Here is a 16,905-nt window from a genome sequence, read left to right on the forward strand (position 1 = left end):
CACCAATTGACCTGATCACCCCCTTCCCTAAACCCAACATATAGTGTTTTCAAAACACACCAATTGACCCGATATCCCTCTTACCTAAACCCAACCGATAGTGTTTTAAAACACACCAATTGACTCGATCACCCCCTTCCCTAAACTCAACCGGTAGTGTTTTTAAAATACACCGTTTGACCTGATAACCCCCTGCCCTAAACCCAACCGCAGTGTTTTCAAAAGCAATCCAGACAAAGGAAAGCCCTCGCCTGGTTTTTACCACATTTTCAGATTTTACCACATTCTCACCCTGTTATTTACTTGTTTGTTTTATTTTATGTCATTTGTTTTTGTCTTACCTGCTTTCTGGAACCGTTCTTCACTTGACTCGAGCCCTGTCATCGCGGTCGACTTCGCTCTGCGTCAAAAATCATCCGATGTACATTATTACCATTGTAAACTGATAAACTGGTAACAGCGGAAAAGCCATCTACATGAAGGTAATCTGTCAGCTGGTAGCAAAAATAAATGGTGTCTTACCACCCTAGAGCGTTCATTTCAAATATGAAATGCAGCCATACATTCCTGTGGCTACATAATTTGGGGTCTCAAGAAATGTATATATGGGTATGTCTTCAGAATGAGCCTGTGCTGGAAATAGTACCATGATGGCTATGGTTTCTGCCAAATTTGATAACAACTGTAGTTATTGTAACTACTAAAATGCTTAATTTCAAAGTCTGTTGTTCTTTTCCAATCACTAGGACCTTTGGAGACCTAGGAGAATGAGAAAGAAAATGTATTATCATATAACGCAGACTATATCGCAGTGAGCTCAATCAGTTGAGTGTTGACTCAGTTCATTTATTAACAAAATAAAAGTCTATAAACACTAAAATAAATTAAAAAAAGTGAAGAACCAAACCTAGCAAAAAACAGCGGTTCTGAGCCTGGTGGTACTTGTATTTGATAGTAGATAATTTGGTCACAATATTTATTGTTTATTTTTACACAAGTCAACAGCAGCACGGTAATATATATATATATATATCTCAAAAACATTTTAAATTGAAAAATAGCAGCTGCAGTTTTGGCAGAACTTAATAAACGACTTTTGCAAGCGGTGTCCAGCAACAAGCCATTTGTTTGCCACACTTAAAGTAAAAAAACAAACAAACATACAGTACAATATGAAACAACCACAGCCAGTCAGAACATATAATAATAATAATTCCTTACATTTATTTAGCGCTTTTGTAGAAACTCAAAGTGCTTTACACAATAGGGGGGGGGGGGGGGTCTCCTCACCAGTGTGCAGCCTCCACCTGGATGACGCATGTATTATGTTTTATATAAAGATGAGTGATTAAAGACAGAAATAGAAAACGTCCCCTTAGTCAAGAACAACAAAACAAATTGTTTATTGGATTTACTAATTTTTTATGGTATGCAGTTGCAAACAATTTATTTGGGCTAAATTTAAACAAGTTAATTTGAACATCATTGTTTAAATAGTCCATATACACTAACTGACAAAACTCTTCGATCCCAGTTGTAAGAGCAACAAATAATAACTTGACTTGTAGTCGATCATTTGGCCTGGCCAGTCACCAGACATAAACATTACTGAGCATGTCTGAGGTAAGATGAAGGAGGCATTAAGGATGATTCCAAAGAGTCTTGATGAACTCTGGGAGTCCTGCAGGAACGCTTTCTTTTCCATTCCAGATGACTTTATTAATCAGTGATTTGAGTCATTGCAGAGATGTATGGATTCAGTCCTCCAAGCTCATGATGGAGTCAGACACAATATTCATTCTGTTTCCACTGCAGCAGGACTTTATATTCTATACTGGACATTATTTCTGTTAAATGACAAGACTTTTGTCTAAGCAAAGTCAGACCTTACTGTCCTAATTAATTCAAAAGCAAGCCACGATCATTTTATTTAGGTAAAACAAGTGTAATCTTTCATATGAGCCACTTCTGATACCAAATGATCAACTAGTAGTTCAGTTATTTTTTGTGTTTTCTAAAACTTGAATAGGCCACAAGACTTTAGCCAGGTAGTGTATATTGTTTGCAACCACTAACCTCAAAAACATAGTAAATTAAATGAATCTTTCAGTGGCTAGGACAGAAACTCCTGGAAGAGGTGTAGGTTAAATGCGATATTAGTTTTGCTGTTCTCATGAACACACCCTTATCTGGCAAAAACGAAAGATCCTTCCTGTTTCATCAGTTCACACAAACACTTCAACTACAACTCAGATCTCAGAAATACTCTCGGCTTCAGCAATGTCAGAATGAAAGCAAATGAAAGATGTCATATTTAAATACACATGATTTTTAAAAGAGGTGCAGGGAACGGCGGTTTGGTGATGTGAGAGAGAAGAACGTGTTTCAGAGGGTTGCTCTTTTTCCACACACATAATTACTTTTTGACTTGTGAATCATTTTCAATGCTACGAAGACCTTTTCTGACACATAAGGGAGGAAAAAAATCACACTTTTTCCTTAAACGTGTAAATGTGTTGGAGGCAAAAAATACTTTGCACATCATAGTATTACAAATTATTTTTCTTTCTTTTTTTTGGTCATATACATTTTTTAATATGTTAATTAAATTTTATTCAGTCGTAATAGTCTTTTTTCGTAATAGTCTAATAGCTTTTGCTCCATTATCGACTTACTGTAGTATCTTGTTTCTTCACCTTTTATACATTTTTATTGTAACATTGGCATTTTGTCAGAAAATTCTTGACATTTTTTTTTATCATAAATGATCAGTAGCTGTGATGCTGTGTTCACACCAGACGCGGAACGTGCAGATAAATCACGATATTCGCGCGTAAATAGTCGCGTGAACATTTGAGGTTACTCGCTTCATTCGTGTGTCAAATTCACTTCTGAACAGACGCGGATTCGCGTGATGGGCAGGGCTTCTGTCTGCCCCGTGACTCAAGCTTCATAGCTAAAGGGCTAACATGGATTTTAGGAAGAAAATAACAGTGTTTATGTGCTTTATGAAGGCTGAAAAACAGCGTAGATACGTTTAGAGCCATGTCTGAGTCCACTACAGCCTTTCAGAGGTGCATCCAGCTTTTTAGGCTCATAGACTCCTCCAGAAACTTATCCTGGCTGATGGAGGTTTTCAGCGGTGCCTCTGACTGAGCCCAGCCCAGTTTGATGAACTTCTTGTCGGTGTCTGCTGGGGGATTTTCCCTGGCACATCGACAACAGGTGATACGTCACAATCACGAACCCACAAGAGCAAGCGTTAACGCGGCGTGAATGTCTGCTGAAGTTCAGATTTTCGAACGCGAGTGATTCGCGCGAAACGCGCATTAAGCACGTCAAACGCGCAAAACGATCAATTCACGCCACGCCATTCGCGCCATGCACACCGCGCAATTCTCGTCATTCGCGCCGCGCCATTCGCGCGTATCGCGCCGCAGGATGTCTATTCGCGCGTTTACATTGACTTAACATGTAAATCACTCGCGCTTAACGCGCGTGCCGCGTCTGGTGTGAACGCAGCATGAGTGTTAAAAATGTTCAAAGCTGAAATGATCTCATAGTTAAATTGTTTTTGAACACAATTATGATCATTGTCACGATACTGGAGTTCGAGACTAATCTCTGCTGATATTTTAAAAACGTCCATTTCCCGCCAACATTTGAGCCCTGTTGAGTGTGTTCTTAAACAGCGCTGATTTGCCGTGGTGTTCATATTCTCAACAGAAATGACTGTGATGGCCGTGACTGTGAGTGTAACCACAGATGAGCCCTGGCATTTTGTCAATAAATAAGGCATAAAAACACAACAGTCTGCTTTGTTTTATGGGCCGATCAAGATGATGAGAAGATTATCAGCCCGGCCCAAAAAGTACATCGGCCCAGCGGGAAACTGCCCGGTCTGCCAGATAGCCAGTCCGCCTCTGCATACAGAGACACTGGAGCGTTTTAAAGCCGAAAACATATGCTGACATACCAGCGATCTGCTGATGAATACATTGATCTTCACGGCTTTTAAGCACTCCAGTGTTTTCTGTGTCATTTCTGTTGAGCAAGTGAACATAACGGCAACTTAGCTGTTTAATGGTGCTGTATGTAAGTTTTTGACTGTTCTAAAGCATGAAATACCATAATGTGTTTGCAGATATTTCAGAAACATGCTAAGTGAACATTCTTGTTTATCTGAAAAACAATGCTGGAGTCAGATACTCTGCTTTGAAAATGTGAGTTACGTGTCGGCTCTTCTGTTTTGTTCCCTTTAACCTGCCCACTGCCACTTTAGCCAATTATCATTCAGCACCTCAGGTTGCCTTGGTGGAAAACAGCATATTTCATTCATTCGGTCAGGAAGCCTCTCAGAGCATGCGTCCGTGACCAAAATGTGACCTCTGATAGACAGTAGCAGACTCCGAAATGACACGCAAATTCAAATTCCACATGAGCAGATAATATAAATATTATGAAAGTAAACATTAGCTGAGCAGGTTACATTTAAACCCCGTGTCCTATCAACACACTACGTGGCAAGATTTGCAGTGATGAGCAATTTGGCTGTTCTGTTTGCACAAGACAAACATGACAGAAATGTAAACAGCCATTCAGAAGCACAGAATACTGTGCACTCACTGCACTCCAGAGAAATTGTAAGGTATAGAATTTAACAATAGTCTGGCACACTGCTGTTGATTTTGTCACTCTGGCAACTTATGCTTGCATGTGTTTTGAACAAGGAGTGCAATACCCAGTACAAACCACTGGGTATCAAACTTACATACCTTACCTTTAAGAACGTGCTCAACAGCGCTCAAATATTAATTAATTAAAAATGTCAGTATTGATTGGTATCGAATTCCAGTATCGTGACACTAGATATTGGTGTCAATTTAAAGAGTTTTATGATTTTTTTTTTATCAAAACTCTGCTATATCCAGTGTCATAATTTCGATTTTATCATGATTGACTGTGTCTCATCATTTAGATTTGAGTAATTTCAATATACTATCATAATAATAATTACTTTTTTGAGATTTTTATTTTTATTTATTTTTTATTACCTTAAATTTTTTTGTGCACGTCATGTCATTTTTTTTCTTCCATAATTTTAACTGTAAAACTGCCGTCAGTTAGCTCTTTGCAACTCTCACATGGTCGCCCACTGAAGTTAAGCAGGGCTGCGCCCGGCCAGTACCTGGATTGGAGACCACATGAGAAAGCTAGGTTGCTGCCGGAAGTGGTGTTAGTGAGGCCAGAAGGGGGCGCTCAACCTGCGGTCCTAACGCCCCAGTATATTGATTGGGACTCTATACGGCTCAGTCAGACATCAGATGAGACATCCCATGGTCCCCTGTGGGTAAACTGGTCGTTAAAAATCCCAAAATGTCCTTCGAAAAGAAGGTGGTTTAACCCTGGCATTCTGGCCTCTGTTCATCATCGTCTCCTAACCATCATAATTGGCTTCATCACTCCGTCTCCTCTCCACCAATCAGCCGGTGTGTGGTGTGTGGTCTGGAGCAGTATCCAGATGGATGCTACACACTGGTGGTGGATGAGAAGATTCTCCCCATTGTGTAAATTGCATTGAGTGTCCACAAAAGCACTTTATAAATATAAGGAATTATTATTATTAAATAACTATTCATTCATTTCTGTTAATTATGACAGTTTGGACTTTTTGTCTTCATCTACTTATAAATTATGACAAGAAATATATGACATTCAGTTTTGACATGTCAGGGTTTTGTTTTTTGTCATTCATAAGAAATATTTTCATATAGCTGTTTCATGTTTTTTTTTTTAACATCACCACAAACAATTTCAACCTTTTATCTATCTATCTATCTATCTATCTATCTATCTATCCATCCATCCATCCATCCATCCATCCATCCATCCATCCATCCATCCATCCATCCATCCATCCATCCATCCATCAAATGGACAAAACATTAAATGTACAATTGAAATTAAATGAAGAAATGCAACATTTTCATCTAGTTATGATATTATTATATTTTATGCCTGTAATTTTTTCCAAATTACAAATGAAATGTGAGATTACAGCATTATAACTTGCTTGATTTTGTTTTGCTATCATAATCAATTCAGAATCATATTCATCACTAAAAAAAAAAAGGCAGTTGTTTAAGAAGTCTGAAATATTTAATCTCTTATGTGTCAAAAAAGGGGTTTTCATACAATGAGACGTTTATTAAAAGGAATGAAATGATTCGTGTGTGGTGTGTTTACAGTCATGCTGGTCTATGCAAGCGCTTTATGCAGAAGGTGAAAAAGTCCAACACTGAGCTCATTACCTGCCATCCGTCTGTCTGAGTTATGAAAACATGTTCAAGCGTTTCACCAGCTGCCATTTCCCACAATCCACCACCTCTCGAGGAAAATAAAAGCCAAATGAAGGAGAAAGCGAGAGAGAGTGTTTGTGTTTGTTTGTAAAGCTGTGCCAACTATGCAACGTTTGCTTCTGTACAGAACCAGAACTGAATCGCTGATAAATGTGCATCGCTTCAGTACACAGACAACTGAACATACACACAACGAAGCTTCTTTTCAAACACACACACACATCAGAAAAACGCTTTGTCCGCAGCCAGTTTCTGTATAAAAATGTATGTAAAGGATTTTTTAAATAAATTATATTTTTAATCAATGATGAAAGTGGCCTTGTGTATGCGTGTTTTTTTTTCTTTTTCATCTTATTTATTTTGAATATGTTTGACATGAAAGGTCACACTTTTTTTTAACAAAAGGTATGAAAAGGGGTTTATGAATTTTTCTGGGTAACACTTTAAGATAATGGTCTATTAATCACTTCAATACGTCATGCATTTACTAATATGGACAATTAGTAATACATTACAGTATTTTATTTTTAATGTTTAGTTTTATAATGTTAACTCACGATACATTCAGTAAAGTTAACCAACAAAACTTTGGATTGTAATGATGCATTACTAAATGTTCACCTTTAATAAATGCTTCACAAGATTAGAAAGGTTTATGTGTTTTAGATTTCCATATGCTAGTGTGTTAAATTTTGCATTTATATATAAATATATGCATCATATATGAATATATTATTCAGAATAGTTATATGAAAGACAGAAATGTAAAATTTAAAAGTCAGAGTTTATGAGACATAGCAGTTAAAGATAGAATTAAAGATATATGTGAGATCGGTTAGGAAAAAAAGGTCAAAATAGTGAGAAATAATGATCGGAATTGTGAGAAATAAAGGTGAAAATTGTAAGAAATAAAAGTCAGAATTGAGAAAAAATGAAGGTCAGAATTAAGAGAAATAAAGGTCAGAATTGTGAGATATTAGGGCCAGAATTGTGAGAAATAAATTGTAAGAAATAAAGGTCAGATTTGTGAGAAATAAAGGTCAGAATTGTGAGAAATTAAGGCCAGAATTGTTAGAAATATCGGTCAGAATTGTGAGAAATAAAGGTCAGAATTGTGAGAAATAAAGGTCAGAATTGTGAGAAATTAAGGCCAGAATTGTTAGAAATATCGGTCAGAATTGTGAAAAATAAAGGTCAGAATTGTGAGAAATAAAGTTCAGAATTGTGAGAAATAAATTGTAAAAAATAAAGGTCAGAATTGAGAGAAATAAAGGTCAGAATTGTGAGAAATTAAGGTCAGAATTGTGAGAAATTAAGGTCAGAATTGTGAGAAATAAAGGTCAGAATTGTGAGAAATATCGGTCAGAATTGTGAGAAATAAAGTTCAGAATTGTGAGAAATAAAGGTCAGAATTGTGAGAAATAAAGGTCAGAATTGTGAGAAATAAAGGTCAGAATTGTGGGAAATAAAGGTCAGAATTGTGAGAAATAAAGGTCAGAATTGTGAGAAATAAAGGTCAGAATTGTGAGAAATAAAGGTCAGAATTGTGAGAAATAAAGGTCAGAATTGTGAGAAATTAAGGCCAGAATTGTTAGAAATATCGGTCAGAATTGTGAGAAATAAAGGTCAGAATTGTGAGAAATAAAGTTCAGAATTGTGAGAAATAAATTGTAAAAAATAAAGGTCAGATTTGTGAGAAATAAAGGTCAGAATTGTGAGAAATAAAGGTCAGAATTGTGAGAAATTAAGGCCAGAATTGTGAGAAATATCGGTCAGAATTGTGAGAAATAAAGGTCAGAATTGTGAGAAATAAAGGTCAGAATTGTGAGAAATTAAGGTCAGAATTGTGAGAAATAAAAGTCAGAATTGTGAGAAATAAAGTTCAGAATTGTGAGAAATAAAGGTCAGAATTGTGAGAAATAAAGGTCAGAATTGTGAGAAATAAAGGTCAGAATTGAGAGAAATAAAAGTCAGAATTGTGAGAAATAAAGGTCAGAGTTGTGAGAAATAAAGGTCAGAATTGTGAGAAATAAAGGTCAGAATTGTGAGAAATAAATTGTAAGAAATAAAGGTCAGATTTGTGAGAAATAAAGGTCAGATTTGTGAGAAATAAAGGTCAGAAATGTGAGAAATAAAGGCCTGAATTGTGAGAAATAAAGGTCAGAATTGAGAGAAATAAAGGTCAGAATTGTGAGAAATAAAGGTCAGAATTGAGAGAAATAAAAGTCAGAATTGTGAGAAATAAAGGTCAGAGTTGTAAGAAATAAAGGTCAGAATTGTGAGAAATAAAGGTCAGTATTGTGAGAAATAAATTGTAAAAAATAAAGGTCAGATTTGTGAGAAATAAAGGTCAGAATTGTGAGAAATAAAGGTCAGAATTGTGAGAAATAAAGGTCAGAATTCAGAGAAATAAAGGTCAGAATTGTGAGAAATTAAGGTCAGAATTGTGAGAAATAAAAGTCAGAATTGTGAGAAATAAAGGTCAGAATTGTGAGAAATATCGGTCAGAATTGTGAAAAATAAAGGCCAGAATTGTGAGAAATATCGGTCAGAATTGTGAGAAATAAAGTTCAGAATTGTGAGAAATAAAGGTCAGAATTGTGAGAAATAAAGGTCAGAATTGTGAGAAATAAAGGTCAGAATTGTGAGAAATAAAGGTCAGAATTGTGAGAAATAAAGGCCAGAATTGTGAGAAATAAAGGTCAGAATTGTGAGAAATTAAGGCCAGAATTGTGAGAAATATCGGTCAGAATTGTGAGAAATAAAGGTCAGAATTGTGAGAAATAAAGGTCAGAATTGTGAGAAATAAAGGTCAGAATTGTGAGAAATAAAGGTCAGAATTGTGAGAAATAAAGGCCAGAATTGTGAAAAATAAAGGCCAGAATTGTGAAAAATAAAGGCCAGAATTGTGAGAAATATCGGTCAGAATTGTGAGAAATAAATTGTAAGAAATAAAGGTCAGAATTGTGAGAAATAAAGGCCAGAATTGTGAGAAATAAAGGTCAGAATTGTGAGAAATAAAGGTCAGAATTGTGAGAAATAAAGGTCAGAATTGTGAGAAATAAAGTTCAGAATTGCGAGAAATAAAGTTCAGAATTGCGAGAAATAAAGGTCAGAATTGTGAGAAATAAAGGTCAGAATTGCGAGAAATAAAGGTCAGAATTGTGAGAAATATCGGTCAGAATTGTGAGAAATATCGGTCAGAATTGTGAGAAATATCGGTCAGAATTGTGAGAAATATCGGTCAGAATTGTGAGAAATATCGGTCAGAATTGTGAGAAATATCGGTCAGAATTGTGAGAAATAAAGGTCAGAATTGTGAGAAATAAAGGTCAGAATTGTGAGAAATAAAGGTCAGAATTGTGAGAAATAAAGGTCAGAATTGTGAGAAATAAAGGTCAGAATTGTGAGAAATAAAGGTCAGAATTGTGAGAAATAAAGGTCAGAATTGTGAGAAATAAAAGTCAAAATTGTGAGAAATAAAGGTCAGAATTGTGAGAAATAAAGGTCAGAATTGTGAGAAATAAAGGTCAGAAACGTGAGAAATAAAGGTCAGAATTGTGAGAAATATCGGTCAGAATTGTGAGAAATAAAGGTCAGAATTGGGAGAAATAAAGGTCAGAATTGTGAGAAATAAAGGTCAGAATTGTGAGAAATAAAGGTCAGAATTGTGAGAAATAAAGGTCAGAATTGTGAGAAATAAAGGCCAGAATTGTGAGAAATAAAGGTCAGAATTGTGAAAAATAAAGGCCAGAATTGTGAAAAATAAAGGCCAGAATTGTGAGAAATATCGGTCAGAAACGTGAGAAATATCGGTCAGAAACGTGAGAAATAAAGGTCAGAAACGTGAGAAATAAAGGTCAGAATTGTGAGAAATAAAGGTCAGAATTGTGAGAAATATCGGTCAGAATTGTGAGAAATAAAGGTCAGAATTGTGAGAAATAAAGGTCAGAATTGTGAAAAATAAAGGCCAGAATTGTGAGAAATAAAGGTCAGAAACGTGAGAAATAAAGGTCAGAATTGTGAGAAATAAAGGTCAGAATTGTGAGAAATAAAGGTCTGAATTGTGAGAAATAAAGGCCAGAATTGTGAGAAATAAAGGTCAGAATTGTGAGAAATATAGGTCAGAATTGTGAGAAATAAAGGTCAGAATTGTGAAAAATAAAGGCCAGAATTGTGAAAAATAAAGGCCAGAATTGTGAGAAATAAAGGTCAGAATTGTGAGAAATAAAGGTCAGAATTGTGAGAAATAAAGGTCAGAATTGTGAGAAATAAAGGTCAGAATTGTGAGAAATAAAGGTCAGAATTGTGAGAAATAAAGGTCAGAATTGTGAGAAATAAAAGCCAGAATTTTGAGAAATAAAGGTCAGAATTGTGAGAAATAAAGGTCAGAATTGTGAGAAATAAAAGTCAGAATTGTGAGAAATAAAGGTCAGAATTGTGAGAAATAAAGGTCAGAATTGTGAGAAATAAAGGTCAGAATTGTGAGAAATAAAGGTCAGAATTGTGAGAAATAAAGGTCAGAATTGTGAGAAATAAAGGTCAGAATTGTGAGAAATAAAGGCCAGAATTGTGAGAAATAAAGGTCAGAATTGTGAGAAATAAAGGTCAGAATTGTGAGAAATAAAGGTCAGAATTGTGAGAAATAAAGGTCAGAATTGTGAGAAATAAAAGTCAAAATTGTGAGAAATAAAGGTCAGAATTGTGAGAAATAAAGGTCAGAATTGTGAGAAATAAAGGTCAGAATTGTAAGAAATAAAGGTCAGAATTGTGAGAAATAAAGGCCAGAATTGTGAGAAATAAAGTTCAGAATTGAGAGAAATAAAAGTCAGAATTGTGAGAAATAAAGGTCAGAATTGTGAGAAATAAAGGCCAGAATTGTGAGAAATAAAGTTCAGAATTGAGAGAAATAAAAGTCAGAATTGTGAGAAATAAAGGTCAGAATTGTGAGAAATAAAGGCCAGAATTGTGAAAAATAAAGGCCAGAATTGTGAGAAATAAAGGCCAGAATTGTGAGAAATAAAGGTCAGAATTGTGAGAAATAAAGGTCAGAATTGTGAGAAATATCGGTCAGAATTGTGAGAAATAAAGGCCAGAATTGTGAGAAATAAAGGTCAGAATTGTGAGAAATATAGGTCAGAATTGTGAGAAATAAAGGTCAGAATTGTGAAAAATAAAGGCCAGAATTGTGAAAAATAAAGGCCAGAATTGTGAGAAATAAAGGTCAGAATTGTGAGAAATAAAGGTCAGACTTGTGAGAAATAAAGGTCAGAATTGTGAGAAATAAAGGTCAGAATTGTGAGAAATAAAGGTCAGAATTGTGAGAAATAAAGGCCAGAATTTTGAGAAATAAAGGTCAGAATTGTGAGAAATAAAGGTCAGAATTGTGAGAAATAAAGGCCAGAATTGTAAGAAATATCGGTCAGAATTGTAAGAAATAAAGGTCAGAATTGTGAGAAATAAAGGTCAGAATTGTGAGAAATAAAGGTCAGAATTGTGAGAAATAAAAGTCAGAATTGTAAGAAATATCGGTCAGAATTGTAAGAAATATCGGTCAGAATTGTGAGAAATAAAGGTCAGAATTGTGAGATATAAAGGTCAGAATTGTGAGAAATATCCGAGATGTATCAGTGAGAGACACTCAGAAGTAAATATATAAAGACAGAAATTAGACAAACAGAATTGTGAGATGTAAGTTCTAAATTTTGAGATCAGAATTGCAACACAAAAGAAAAATTGTGAGAGACAAAACTGTAATAAATGAAACTCAGAAAAATTTAAAAGTCAGAACTGCAGAGGTATGATAAAACAAAAGAACAGAAATGTGAGATGTAAAAGTCAGAATTGTAAGAAAAAACAGTCAAACAACAACATTGCAGAACAGAATGTTCAGTGTTTTTACAACATTTATTTAAGCACAATAATGCAGATCTCAAAACGTCATCTATATTTACACAATAAATAAGGCACAGCCCACCAAAAAAATAAAAAAGGAGGGAAAACCGCAGCTCCTATGACTTGAACGTCAACCATCGTTCTCTGAAATCTGACACGATTCAACAAAATCATTTTCAAATACAGAAAAACTTGAGTTCTGCGTCAACTTCTCCTGCTGTGTTACCACTTTTAGCGTCCCGCAAGCTCATCCTCACGGCTGGATATCTTTGATCAGGACGTCCCGCGCTGAGATCTGCTCACTGAAGGAGATCTGTGGCATTTTCCAGCAAGTGTGTGAGTGTTGCTGTGAGTTCAGGGTTTGGGTGAAGAATTGCTCTCAGACTTTAATGTCCTGGGATTCAGACATCTTGGCCAGAGTCTTTTTAACGCGGAGGGCTGTGAGACGAGAGGCCGGATTATGAGCCCAACACTCTGTCATGAGCTTCCCCATCTGTCGGAGACACTGGACACATACATGCACACACAGGGTTAAACACAACACTTAAAAATTAAATATATTTCAATCAGTGTTGTTTTAGCATCATTCTGTTGATGACTTTTTATTTTTTGTCCATTATTTATTTGTTTTTAAATAGTTTTTTTTTTTTTTTTTTGCATTTTTATTTTGAATATATATTTAACATTTGAAGTTCATCAAAAGTTTGCACAAAAGTTGTCCTAAAAACAAAATGTGTAATGAATACAATTATTGTTATTAATTTAAATGTTTATTTTTAACATAATAAATACGTCCTTAAATATTTATAGTTTAATTTATTTAAGAAATATATCCACTTTAAAATTTGACTACTACATTAAGTTGTGCATTAAAAAACAACAAAAAGAATTATCATTTTTTTATAACATAATAGTTTTAATAACTCATCCCTAATAACTGATTTCTTTTATCTTTGCCATGATGACAGTAAATAATATTGTACTAGATATTTTTTAAGATACTAGTACTCAGCTTAACTAGGTTAATAAGGCAAGTTAGGTTAATTAGGCAAGTCATTGTACAATGATAGTTTGCTCTCTAGACTATTGTTTTGTCCCTTTATGTATTAATTCTGCACTTTTTTGAGGGAAGTGTTCTGTGTATTTGTTCTCTCTGCTTGCTCTTTTTTTGGTCCTGCCCCTGCTCCAATTGATGCCACAACCTGCCTAATCAACTGACTCCTGGGCTCGATTTTTCAAAAGGTTTAATCTGGATAAAATTGAGCCAGATTTAGTAATCCTGTTTTTGCGGTCCGTGATCACGTAATCCAGTTTACTTTTCTAGCCAGTTTGTTAAAGCAACATCGGATTGGATCAATCTGACCCGGATGGGAACTTTCAGCATCACTAAATCTGGATTACCAGTGCTCAATCAGTATGTAGAAAGAAAGAAAGAAAGAAAGAAAGAAAGAGAGAGAGAGAGAGATAGAGAGATAGATAGATAGATAGATAGATAGATAGATAGATAGATAGATAGATAGATAGATAGATAGATAGATAGATAGATAGATAGATAGATAGATAGATAGATAGATAGATAGATAGATAGACAGGCCTGTAAAGAGCAACAAGTAGAATAGCCAGTGTGGGGTCAATATAACTTTATTTTTTATGTGAAATGAAAACACACACATTTAAAAAAAAAAAAAAAAAAAAAAAAAAAAAATATATATATATATATATATATATATATATATATATATATATATATATATATATATATATATATATAAACAAGAAAAACCCCACCACATCCTCTTTCAGCCCTCCGCTCATCTGAGACCTACAACACAACTGTACATTGAGGATATTTATAATAAGTTTCAAATATAGATGTAAATAAAAAAAGACTTGATGTCAAAAACTCCACAATAATTCCAGACTTCCTCATCTGATGTGGAGAGAGCAGCTTGTCTGAGTGTAGCCTTTAGGAGGTGGATCTCAAGTCTGGCCTTTGTTTGCTGCAGTTTGGTCAGAGTCAGTTGTTCCTCTGCCAGATGAAGCTGTGCTTCTGCCCTTTCAGTCTCTTTTTGCAATTGTTAAAAGTGATTTCGAAAATCAGTGATTGCCATTCTTTGCATTTTTTTTGGTTAATCTTTAATCATTGCATGCATCACTAATAAATATTATTAAAAAAAAATATGTATCATTGTAATAAATATATATATATAAATCAATTATTGAGAGAGTAAAATTTATTGTTTTTGGTCAATTTTGGCAGCTGTTTGGGGGATTGTTTTATGAGGCCAAACTCCTACTTTCTACTAGGCCTATACTGAAAGGCTGAATACGTTAAAGCATGTAATCACTGTAGCCTGACAGATGAACAAATAAAATTAAAACCTTTTTATGAATAAATAATATATCTCGTAAGATACTGCATGATCCAAAGATAGTATTATTTAATACATTTTTTAAGTTTTCATTACATTTTGGGCAAGAAATCCACGCTAAATCCACCCTTCTGATGGGATCAGTTTAATCCAGGTTTTTTGGATCAAAGTGATCCAAATCCTAGAAAAAAGGTCTGAAAAACCCAAACTAAAGGTTTGATCGGGATCAAAACCAAGATTGGATTACGTGATCTAATCCGATTAGGTAATCCGTTTTTTTCTTTTGAAAAACCTATTTTCAAGATTTGATCCAATCCCTTATCCAAAATCCTAGTGGATTACTTTTGAAAAACCGGGCCCTGGGGTCTGTTCTTCATACGTGGATTACTCAATTAGCTGGATTTGGTTATTGACGATTTGACACGATCCAGGATCGTATAGTTCTTCAAAACTCATCTGAGACTTGTTGTCATAGCAACAGTTCTGGTAGCTCAAACCTGCTCGGCAAACCTGCCGGATCATTTCATATAAACAGGATTAGATTGGTTCAGTTCAAGCAAAGATAATACTGAAAGGATGTACCAAATGCTGATAATTTCTTACTGTAGTTGTATACACTTGGGAAAATAGTACATATATTTTATAAAGATATATAAAAAGTTACATAAAGTTAAAAAATAGTTATTAATAAAACTTATGCAATCTGCACTCCAAAATAAAAGCACAAAGACTGCCCCCTTGTGGTTCAAAGAGAAAAATAATTGGGTTCCACTTAATATTAAGTGTCGCTTATACCTGTGAACTTACACGGTAACTAGATGTGTAAGTAGTGTGTAGTTACAGTGTATGTACACACGGGTACATAGTATTTACTTTTGTATTACTAGTTTAACTACACACATGTAACACACTCTGTATAAGATCAAATGTGTCACAGGACATTAATAACACAATCTTTGGTAAACTACCCTTTTAATGTAAATTACTGATGTGATTCTACAATTTACCTTAAAACAAAATATAAGGCATTTGTATATTTCTATATACACTTATACATTTTTGGCAGAAGTTTGCTGTTGTTAAATAGTTGCACAAAGGCTCGGGTGTTAAGTATTACACAGCAATTTGTGACCATTTTACACTTTATATTGTGTGGATATACAAGTAAATACTATGTAACAGTGTGTACATACACTGTAGTTACATACTACATACACATCTAACTACCATGTAAGTTCACAGGTATAAGCGACAATATAAAATGGGACCAATTATTGATATGAACTTTTTAGAAACAATTGCGTACAAGCACAATATTCAACTTTATTCTAAAAAAGGATAAATTAGGCAGTCATGCAAGTGTTTTGATCGCTAATATGCCAGTGATTTGATGCTTCGCAGAAGTTACAGACATCTTTACCGATACCAAAATGCTTTTTTGATGCAAAATTAATTGATACAGTTATTCCTTACGCCGATTAAAAAAAAGTTGAGTAGGCCCAGGCCACTATAATAAAGAAAATCTTCTCTAAATGTAGAACTAAATACATTGATTAGCATTGAAATACATGATGAATACTCGTGACACATGGAAGTGTAAAACCTGCAGCTCACAAAAAATGTGGAAAGTTCTAGCGTATCATATTTAACAAACCGTTTACTGCTAATTTGATGTAATTTTGCTCACATGGATAACTGAATATTAATCAGATGATGTCATTACGCTGCTGCACCATCAGCCAACCTTTGCATTCCTGATCATGATTTCAGGGATTGATAGATCTGTCCTTCACAACACAAACATTGATCTTAGATCAGTTCATCCAGACATTTTAACCTGATTCACCAACTTGTTTAAAGAACCAAATTAGCCAGAGATCAGTTATTAAGATTATTAGATCCAGGATCTGCCAAAACATCTTAGATTATTTAAGCGAGGTATAAAGAACAGACTACAGGCTCCCTTTAAATTCTTCCTTTGTTACTTCCTGTTTAGCTGTTTGAGCTCACTTGTGGTTGGTAGTGGTGTGTTGATGTTCATAGAAAGAAATTGTGTGTGTGTGTGTGTGTGTGTGTGTGTGTGTGTGTGTGTGTGTGTGTGTGTGTGTGTGTGTTAGTGAGATTAATTGAATTGTTGTTTATGATTGTATCTGAGGAAAATCTGTGAAAGTATTTAATGCATTAGATCTTGTTTTGTTGACATTGTAAATCTGACCTCTGCCTGTTAACTGACTACTCTGCTGTTTTACCCTTTTTGGATTTGTTCGCTGATTGTAAAT

At 34.7% G+C, this 16,905-nt stretch overlaps 2 protein-coding genes across 5 annotated transcripts in view; one reads left to right on the forward strand and one right to left on the reverse strand.

Moving 5' to 3' along the window:
• smad4b (SMAD family member 4b) overlaps window positions 1–16,905 on the forward strand; it is a 724,234-nt gene that overhangs the window by 637,656 nt on the left and 69,673 nt on the right. The window lies entirely within an intron of this gene.
• bmpr1ba (bone morphogenetic protein receptor type 1Ba) overlaps window positions 12,248–16,905 on the reverse strand; it is a 146,104-nt gene continuing 141,446 nt past the window's right edge. For all 3 annotated transcript variants that reach the window (XM_087251244.2, XM_087251245.2, NM_131457.2), the window contains 1 exon segment: window positions 12,248–12,759. In XM_087251244.2, the coding sequence (XP_087107370.1) occupies window positions 12,634–12,759 (126 nt within the window). In that variant the 3' untranslated portion in view covers window positions 12,248–12,633.

This window comes from Danio rerio, chromosome 5 (genome assembly GCF_052040795.2).
Source record: "Danio rerio strain M-AB ecotype USA chromosome 5, GRCz13ab, whole genome shotgun sequence".
Taxonomy (NCBI): Eukaryota; Metazoa; Chordata; class Actinopteri; order Cypriniformes; family Danionidae; genus Danio; species Danio rerio.